Source organism: Triticum urartu, chromosome 3A (genome assembly GCF_056163025.1).
Source record: "Triticum urartu cultivar PI428250 chromosome 3A, HENAU_Tu73, whole genome shotgun sequence".
NCBI classification, from domain to species: Eukaryota; Viridiplantae; Streptophyta; class Magnoliopsida; order Poales; family Poaceae; genus Triticum; species Triticum urartu.
In genome coordinates this window covers 40,577,279-40,587,068 of record NC_141875.1, presented here as the reverse complement: position 1 = coordinate 40,587,068, position 9,790 = coordinate 40,577,279, and the positions used below count along the sequence as shown (strand labels likewise).

General features: G+C 43.0%; 1 protein-coding gene and 1 pseudogene across 2 annotated transcripts; one reads left to right on the top strand and one right to left on the bottom strand.

The window, feature by feature from the left end:
* The first annotated feature begins 393 nt into the window (after positions 1-393).
* Positions 394-9,790, top strand: LOC125547110 (glutamate dehydrogenase 1, mitochondrial-like). 2 transcript variants are annotated; one of them, XM_087546214.1, is made up of 9 exons: positions 394-821; positions 2,065-2,315; positions 2,472-2,547; positions 2,645-2,825; positions 3,145-3,412; positions 3,844-4,087; positions 4,818-4,955; positions 7,149-7,230; positions 8,994-9,790. In XM_087546214.1, the coding sequence occupies exons 1-4, from the start codon at positions 819-821 to the stop codon at positions 2,750-2,752; spliced, it is 438 nt and encodes a 145-aa protein (XP_087402340.1). In that variant the 5' UTR covers positions 394-818; the 3' UTR covers positions 2,753-2,825; positions 3,145-3,412; positions 3,844-4,087; positions 4,818-4,955; positions 7,149-7,230; positions 8,994-9,790. The 2 variants fall into 2 exon arrangements, with proteins under 2 accessions (XP_087402340.1, XP_087402339.1); XM_087546213.1 differs by lacking the exon at positions 394-821 and having other exon boundaries at positions 1,948-2,315.
* Positions 4,963-8,985, bottom strand: LOC147978315 (uncharacterized; annotated as a pseudogene).

The window sequence follows — 9,790 nt, the reverse complement described above, 5'->3', positions numbered from 1 at the left end:
CATTGATGTCACAGTTCATCTAAAGAAATCTTACAGAAGAAGCGAGCAAGCACATACCAAGATTTTGGTAGCACAACACAGGAGGCTTTTCTTTCCAAGCAGTTAATAGTCCGGACAAAATAATCCCAGATACTCCACCTCAAGAGAGTCAAGAGACACCTTCGCCTACTAATAAAGATATACAACTGTTACAATGATTGGCGAATTTAGGGGCCGTCCATTCACTACGATCAAACGGTGGAGAAATAGGAGTTACGAAGAGTTACGAGAGTAAAATTACATGAAATTACAAATAACTGTGGGACCATTACAAGATTATGGTGGGGCTAATCATTTTTCAAAAGGGGAGATTCGTCCAATTTAGTGTGCAGCGCTGGGAGAAAAGGAAAAAGAAACCTAGCCACGCACGCTTCTTCCCCCTCTGTCGATCCCCTCTCCACGCCTCCTTCTCTGCCGTGTCGCTGCGCCGCCGCACGCTTCTCCCCCCCCTCCGCGCCTCCTCCTCTACCGTGTCGCTGCGCCGCCGGCTCAGCCGCTTCTCCTGCGCCTTCTCCTCCCCGCTCCTCACTGAGTCATCGACCAGATCGGCGTCCATGTTCAGCAGCGGCGGCAGCATCTTCAGCGAAGGAGGCGGGTGGTCGTGGCGGCGGCATCTTCAGCGGCGTCACCGGAAGGAGGGGGAGCAGCCGTGCCCGGACGAGGTCGTCCCCAACTCCTGCATCTAGTCGTCGACCTTACCAACACTGCAGTCGCCGCTGCTGGTCGAGGTCGCCCAGGTTGACACCGGACCCGCCGGACTGCAGGTTATCCTGCCCGACATGGTACGTACGCCCCCCCCCCCCCCCCCCTTCATCCCCTATGTTGATCCCGGCATGTATTGATTTGATTTGTGCTTTGTCGATTGATGCACATGGGGAGCTATGCAGTTATCCTGATACATGTAACTGTAGTGTGTGTGAACTTCAATTATAGATATACACTTCTATTTTGATTCAATGATTCTTAACTGCAAGCAAGTTTGATGCCCTGCGTCAGTGGTAACGACGTCCTATCTTTGCGGAGGACTCATGTTGTGATTTTCCATCTTTCCTGATGCTCTATCTTCAAACGCTCCTGTTCGGTGACATTTATTTGGCTGATGATTCTGATTGTACTCTGGCCGACCTGTGGCTGTCACTACAATTTTTTCAATTGTTTTTGGAGTCTGATGGTTGCACCTGTGCTGGCATCCGAGAAATCACACTGCTTGTGCACTTGTGCTTGCATTCAAATAAAATGAAACCAAGGGGTGTGCCCCTTATCTCTAAGAAAAGAATATGATTCTTGAATTGATCTATAACAGTTTCAGGTTAGCTATACTCCTCTTGTTTTGAATTTTTATGTACCATATAAGCTTGCAGAAATGAAGAACAGGCATTAAGATCAAAATCTTGTACACAAATCCTTTTTTAATGGTAGCAAGTAAGAACATTTTTATTTTGTTATCAGCACTTGCCAATGATTTTAGGAGTAAGAGCCATGATCTAGCATGCAAATCTTAAGTAGTATCGTTCACAAGGCCTTTAGCATAAATTAAACTTTATCCAACTAGATAATTGCAATTGAACTCTTCTTAAGGTAATTATCTGTTTTATCTGAACTCACTAAGATTATTTGCTTTTTCTTCGGTCTTTTGCGCATTTAAAATGCCAGAGAAAATTTTGCCAGTCTCTTTAATTTTCACGCAAAGCTAAGATGTTTCCCATATATAATTTAGAGACAAGCATCTTGTCAAAACTTAGGCTTACAATGGAGACACCATCAGTGGCAATTGCAAAGTTTTGTGCTTGATATGTCAGTATCTTTCTAATCTCCCACCTCACGCGTTGAAATTAAAGGGGAAAGGAGCACACAATGAGCACCCACAAGTAATATATTCTGCCAAATATATACAAGCATGCCTACACAATGCTAGTAATAATCGTTGTGTACAATGGCGCCATACATTGTGGAGCAAGGCCAGAACTCTGTTTCTTCATCTACATTTGCACAGATGAGCAATTATTGTCTTCTTGCCTTTTTCAGGTATTTGGCAATATTGGCTCTTGGGCTGCCCAATTGATCACTGAAGCTGGTGGCAAGGTGGTCTCCATCAGAGATGTCACAGGGGCTGTCAAGAACTCTAATGGCATTGACATAGCCAAGCTGATGAAGCACTCGGCAGAGAACCGCGGGATCAAGGGCTTTGACGGAGGCGACGTCGTCGACCCGACCTCGCTGCTCACGGAAGAGTGCGACGTGCTCATCCCGGCAGCTCTGGGAGGAGTCATAAACAAGTAATCTTCTATTTCCTCGTCCCATCTCACTTCATCCAATCTTTATCAGATTACTGCTCAGAAGCTCAGTTAAAGTATCCTCCTGGCTGTTATTTTTTATGTACCTGAATACATTTTTGTTAATAAAAAGCCCGTTCGATTATCTTCTTCTACTAGGGACAATGCTGATGCCATCAAAGCAAAGTACATCATTGAGGCTGTTAACCACCCAACAGACCCCGAGGCTGACGAGGCAAGAACACCAACATTTTGCCACAAAACTATGCTGAATTTGTTGACACATTCACACATTGACTGACAGCAGAGAAATGTTCATGTTTGTGGTGCAGATTCTGGCAAAGAAGGGCGTGCTGATCCTACCGGACATCATGGCCAACTCCGGCGGAGTGATGGTGAGCTGCTTCGAGTGGGCTGCTGGGCGTCCAAGAGGCACTTGACCTTGCCGGATCACGCTGCCATCGGCGTAATCCAGGCCGGATCTGTGGAGAGCCCGGCGCAGCACCGTCACAGGTCCATATCTCTTACTCTACCTTATTCCTTGCAAGTTCACGGCTTTGCATTACTCTTCAGTTCTGGTTACTAGTTTGAATCTGTAAAAGTATCTGACGAAGCACATGAGCTTTATACAGTGGACATGTAACTAAATTCTGAATGTTGCTTCCTTATGCTTAATGGAGTAGGTGGGCAACTCACTTTTGTCTAAGATTTTATAAATATTATTAATTGACTTGATTATTTGCTAGTCTGTGATATCTGTATTCTGTAAAACAGGTCATGACTGATTCTGCAGTTGCTGATTCGATTTTTTTTGCTTCCAATGCTTTGTTAGATTGATAAGGGCCGGAGCTTCAATGACAAATCCACTATATTCAGCACACAGCCCAACTCAGCAGGCACGAGCCATGTCGACAGTCGGGGTGGCACTCGGGTGCATGCTCGCCTTGACAGTCATCAAGGTCTCAATAGAGTCGATGGAGGCTGTGCTCGGCGACGCTGAGAGAGAGTCTATCAAGCATAAGTCCATGCTGTTGTGGCTGAAGCGACTTATCGATGCCGACATGCTTGAAGATTTTGAGGATGAAACCGACCTCAACCTGGTATGGATTCTGTCGATTTGGTCACTATCAATGTTGATATGAATGATGTTGTTTAATAACATAATAATATTTTTAGATAATGAACTACATCTAAAACTTTTTTTATGTAGTGAAGTAGATCTGAACCTCACTGTTGGAGTTGATCTTTGAGTCGATGTTAAGTAAAAGCTACATGTACTTGTTGATGCCAAGACTGCCATTTCGTTCCTAAATGTCCCTGCCTTCTTATGTTTCACCAATAGTAAGCTATGTCAACAAATATCATGATTTGATTGAGGGGAAAGTGAAGTAAAACTAGTCTGTTATCCCAAGTGTAATATCAGTTTATGCACTGTTTTTGTCAAGCACCTGATTTAAACTAGTTTGTACTGCCATCTCCGCCCCTTTCAAGCCTTCCATGGTACTGACACACTACATTGTACCTCTTGCAGTGGGCAGCCACGATGAAGAAGAATAAGATGCCACATAACATGAGATCGATGCAAAAGCGCATAGAAAAGATAAAAGAGGACCGTGAGGAGCGGCAAGGTCCCGACATCCAGGATACAGCAGGATATGTGGAGGAGGCAGAAATCATCTGGAGGACTGATGATTGCATATCTTGGAGCAGCAGTTATTTCCCCGTCCTTTTGACTACAGTGGTTGGAGTCAGTAGGTAGTTATTAGAGTAAGTAGGTAATACTTTTCATTGGAATATAACTTGCAAGTTGATGGATTCAGGACCTTTGTGCTATGAAATACAGTTACAGTAGGAGATTCAGACACTGTTCTTGTGATTATGCCACTGGACTATTGCCATTTCCCATTAAAATTAGTTAGGAATTTTGTATATTTAGGCGGTGTATGCCACCGTATTGAATGGACATCTTGGAAAACCAAAATTGGCTCAATTTGGAAGGATGGTTGCTTTATATGAATTTTTTGCCTGCTTTGCATGCGTTGCCACATGTGCATTTCCATGCCTCATCCATAATCATTGTCGACAAATATTGCAGTCACCTTTAGCATGGAACAGAATAAGTATGGCCCCTATTTTAGTTCTCTCTGTCATGTTCGCATGCACAACCTATTTTGCCAATGAGCAAGTTTAGCATCTGTTTGTTGGTTGCCTGGTTGCCTGGTTCTTATTGTTGTCCTAGCTGTCTAGTTTTTCTTATTGTTGTCCTAGCTGTCTAGTTAGTACCAGAACTCTGTTAGAGTAAAGCTAGATGTGACACCTGTTACGGTATTGTTACCCAACAGACTTAGGCCTAGATTTATTAGTTGTAAATTTGTTACCTCAATGTATCGCATTACTTTCGAAGCAAAACACGAGCTGCAATGTACCAACTCTTGTCCAGATGTCTATATCAGTATAAAAATGGTACATGGTGTTCCTGATGCTATTCTTTCTTCTTTTCTGCAGGAGAGGCTGACATTTGACAATACGGTTCTGTGTGTGCATTGACTGCTGGTGCTGCAGCCTGTAATTTTTCTTGTGGAGTGGACCGAAGTAATCCATCAAGCTAGCTGCATTATTGATTCTCTTCCTTTTGCTGGCGAGGTAATAATGTCCCACTCAACTCGTGATGTGAGACATAGTAGTGTAACCATGATATTTACATCATTGGTCATGTGTTCTATATGCTATGATTTTTCTTCCTTAATTACCCTGCCTCAGCCATAATCATCATCCACTTAAACCAGAACTGTATACTTAAAAAAGAGCCAATGAAAAGTCAAGCATTTAGATGGAAATAAGCATACAAATAAAATGCAAAAACATCAGAACATAAGTGTAGCCTTTAATTCAAAGAACATGCTATGAAGATCAATCATTTGGAACTGCCCTTGAAGTGCCTCTCCGTGTAGCCCACTCATGGCTTTACGAATGGGCTGGACACGGCGTTTGATGGTTTGCGCTTGCGTCTTTTGAACTCCACTTGTTTAGCGATAGTCTTGGTGTCAAATTTTTGTTTCACTGGATCACTTGGAGGGTCATTCTTCCTCGGGCGTCCACGTTTACGCTTTGGGGCACCGGATGTCTCTGGTTTTTTTGTAACATCAGGGTTGGTGACAATCATGACATCGTCGTCCGCACCTTTTCGTTCCTCTGGAATGCTGGCTTTGTACTCGTCCCTCTATAGAGGAAATAGTGGTGCGTTACGTGCAATCATGAAAGGTAGGAACTACATGACATGAAATGCTAGTTGTGTAGAACATACCGTTATAGGATTCTTGTATGATTTTTTTCCGAAGCTTGTTGCAATCCGAACGCAGCAGGCTTGAACATATTTTCCAGCTGAAAACATGTATTTCTGCCTGAATTAGATAGCGATGCATAGGTTAGGATAGGGGTGAAGCATAGGTAGTGCATGATTGCAAATGTAATTTAGTGTTTGACAGACCTGTGTGAAATCCTCGGTAATTTTTATCTCCGTCCCATGTCAACATGTATTTGAGTGTGTACGTCCCACAGGAATAACTGTGATGTAAAGTTGAAGTTAAGTATTGTAGTGTAGGTACTAGGTGAGGAATCATGTAGCTGCCTATACGTACCCATCCGTTTGTTGTGGTATGTTAGTATAGCAAGTGGTTTTCCACTCGGTAATATTGATGGGTTTAGGCGGTGTTACCAAGCCATCCTCGACCGCTTCATTGATACACGCCTGAATGGACTCCACCTGGTGTATGAGGAGTAATTCAAGGGATTGCATTAGTGCTTTTAAAAAAGTGTCACATGATGGTAAGAGGCAACAAGAGAGCAAGCTTACCAGTGCAGTTTCCTTGGCAATGTCACGATATGCTTGGTTGGAGTTTAGGACCTGGATCTCTTCTTTGTCTAAATTAAACACAAGTAATAACCAGTGCATGCTATGCACATTCATTGGGACACGTACCTGGCAGAAAATTAAAGCGGACTCAATTTAGGGAAAATCAAGATATACAATTAAACAAGTCAGGAAACATGCATACCATTCTGCGTCCTACAAATTTCCTTGCTACATTAGCAACATGTGGGCTTTTGCATCCCATTGGAATACCCCCAAATTCACCTAGTAAAATTTTGCTTTCTACGGTGGAAATGAATGATGTAGCATCAGTTGCAACATTGCTAATGTGTGCATATGCATTAATAACCTGCAAAATTTGTAGTCATGTAATATGGCACAATTTAGAATACTTGATGTAGATTACAGTATATGGGCCTTACGTCATCGATGAAGAATAGTTTGCTAACATTTGGCTTGAGTTTATGAACTGTTAGCACAATGTCTTCGATGTGAACTACCTCAACAAGGTCGTGACTCCCTCGGATGAAAAGTGCAGCCTCATAGTCTTCATCTGTCAATACGTAATCATTGTTGAATACAGGCTTCCGTGGTGGGATGTCTTGGTCCAACTCCTTGTTTTGCACCACAGGTTTTGCACTAGGTGTACCAGCAGAACTCCGTGCTTTCCATGCGTCAAACCCAGGAGTTGATGAAAACTTGCCATTGCTTGGTTGCTCTTGTTCCTAAAATTAGAAGTTGGTCAATGAACAGAAATTAGCTCATATTAGCAAGGTGATGGGCCATAGTTATCACCTGTACGTATGCATTCTTCGTCGTTGATTGTTTGTTTTTTTCACCTAGGGATCTTAGTTCCTGTAACATGAAATGCATAGAATGAAAATATAGGAAGTTATGGGTAAAATTGATGTTGTAGTATCACTTACCTGGAGTTCCCTTTTGAGGTCTCCAACTTCCCTTTTCAGGTCTCCAACTTCGTCCTCCAGCTTGGACAACCTAGGTTGAGTGGCAATTTTACCCCTTATGTTTATCACGTCTTCGGTCACGGTAATTATTCTTTTATCTAATTTGTGCTCTACTTCTACTACTTGTTTGACCAACTTTTTCTCTAGTTCTGCAAATAGATCGTTATGTGTTTGAAGTATCATGTCCATCTGCATAAAAGAAATGTCAACTTGTTTTGTTCGAAGAAAAATAAGTATGGTTCGGTGTGACCTTTGTTATGTTATTGAAAAGGATGTGTCTTCGAGCAACTTACTTGTTGGCTACTCATAGTTTGACCTCGTGGTTGTGGTCGATAGATAGCATCTTCATGCGCATGTGTATCTTTCTTGGTATGCTGGTCATTTGTAATGTTGGTTGGCTCCAGATCGCCGATGCTCATGACAACCTTTGAAAAGATATAAAGAATCAGTACTAAGAAATAAATATAGTAAATAAAGAAGTCAAATCTAGAAAGGTACCAATCCGTTGTATAGGCCTCCTTTATCATAAGCCTCGGTTCTTATTTTACCTGTGGCTTCATCCCACCGTGCCATCAGTGGACGGGGTATACGAGAATACAAAATCGATCCAGCACGGACATGTTCCCAATACCAAAACTATAGGAAACATTAGTACATCAATGATAGAGATATATGCATCATATGAATAATAGTAGAATGACAACTAGTGTCGTAGCACTTACTTGGAGCAAAGCTAGATTTCCTTGTAGATTGACTTGATCCTTATAATTAAAAGTATTGATGGATGTTATCAAATGGTCCAGTGTGAAGCATCCCCAGTTAAATTTGGGAATTCTTGCGACGTCTTCAACAAGGACAAAATATTTGGAGTCGACATAATCCTGTACCGTGGGTGCTAAAATAATGCCAATAGCATACAAAACAAACCGCCTGATGAAATGATCATCTGGAGTTTTGGAGGCTTTAATTTTGTCCTCAAGGTCACTCAGCTTAAGTCTTCCATCTGTTTGATAAGCCCTTAACAAGTTTGCGTCTTTTGGTTTTCCCATTTCCATATATATATTTTTCCCCTCTATTGGAAGGTCCATTAATTGATAGACATCCGTTGGAGTTATAGAAATGTCCTTACCAGCAATGTGAATACTCTGCATGTCGTGGATGTAGCTCTTCGCTAGCAGCACCAACATAATACATCGGAGGGACACTGACTTCATCTTTGTTAGCCCTCCAAGACCAGTTTGAGTGCATATGGCCTTTAAGTGCTCGTCATCTAATCCATCAATCATTTGCGCGAACCTTATCGGTGAGCACATTAACCTCATATTTGCATGTTTCACACTGAGTTCGTCCAAAAAAGCCTGAAATACGTGTAAAGGTAAAAGAACTATTTGTTTTCAAAGATTTTAACCTAACTGGGAAAAAATATACCTGATTGGTTACGTCTGGTAATTGTGTGTTGGCACAACTTGTAGGAGAACTGGCCATTCCTGGAAAATATGCACAGAGACTGGGTCAATTCGGAGAATAAACATAAGCTATGGGGTTGTACCGTACTGTAATTGTTCCACTTGTTTCTTAAAGAGCACAAAATTACTATGATAAGCTATTTAATTTGTTTATTTCTTTGTTACTACCTCTCCAGAGGTGTACGTTTACCACACAGATTGATCGGTGATTAATGATTACTTACTAAATTTTCTCTACTGTCGTTAATATGAACAACACGTGGTATGTACTGTATGATTCTGCCATTTGATATTTATATACAAAGTTTTGGATTATATTGACCTCACTGTTGTCTAAGGGGTGTAAAAATATCAAGCGTTCTAACCGTGATGCGAATAGGTGGATGAAGAGGAAGCAGTACCGTCGTATCGCACAGGCCAGGTGGGTGGTGGCCGCTGGCTCCGATCCCCTGGGTGGCTGGGTGTGGCTGGCGGCTCCGATCGCGCCCGTCAGGAGGGTGGTGTTGGCGTTCGAGCTGACTGCGTGTAGTGTCCACGGAGAGAGTTCGATGCCGGCGACGAGCATAGAGAGGCGGATCACGATGCTGTGGACGGAGAAAATTTCAGAGAAAACCCATAAGATCTCATGATGGGTTCATGCACAGAATAAGCGGAACCCATTCTTTGGTTTTAAATCATCTCATGCGTTGCCTTAGTTCTAACTGATGACATGAGCCGACATTCTCACCTTCAATCCAACGTGCGGATGCAGAACAAGCAGTGACGTCGTATTCCGCAGGCCGGATGGGCGGTCGCCGGCGGCTCCGTTCCCGTGGGTGAGGACGGCGGCTCCGTTACAGCCGGTGAACAGGGCAGCGGCGTTCGATGGGACTGGCGTTGGAGGAGAAGGTCTTGTGTGAGAAGGCGCCTGGACTGGAATATGAGTGGAGAATCGGCATTGGAGCCGGCTAGGCCAGTTGGATCGGAGGTTGTTGCAGATAATGGGGAGGTGGGAGCGGAGTTTGGGAGGGCCGATCGTTACGGGCGTGATAAGTATTAATCCATCGACGAGCCAGAAATTGGATGGCGCCTTTAAAGTCGGAAAGAGGTTGATTGATGAAACACCATTTCTTTTGGCACGTCATTTTTTTTAATCTGCCACGTTTGTTTTTGGCTTGAGCGCGGGCTTAGGCGATC

Excerpts from the sequence above, each read along its gene's own strand:
- LOC125547110 (XM_087546213.1), top strand. The coding sequence starts at position 1,948 with ATGCTAGTAATAATCGTTGTGTACAATGGCGCCATACATTGTGGAGCA. Across the intron at positions 2,316-2,471 it reads CTGGGAGGAGTCATAAACAA|GGACAATGCTGATGCCATCA; the intron begins GTAATCTTCTAT and ends TTCTTCTACTAG. Across the intron at positions 2,548-2,644 it reads CAGACCCCGAGGCTGACGAG|ATTCTGGCAAAGAAGGGCGT; the intron begins GCAAGAACACCA and ends TTTGTGGTGCAG.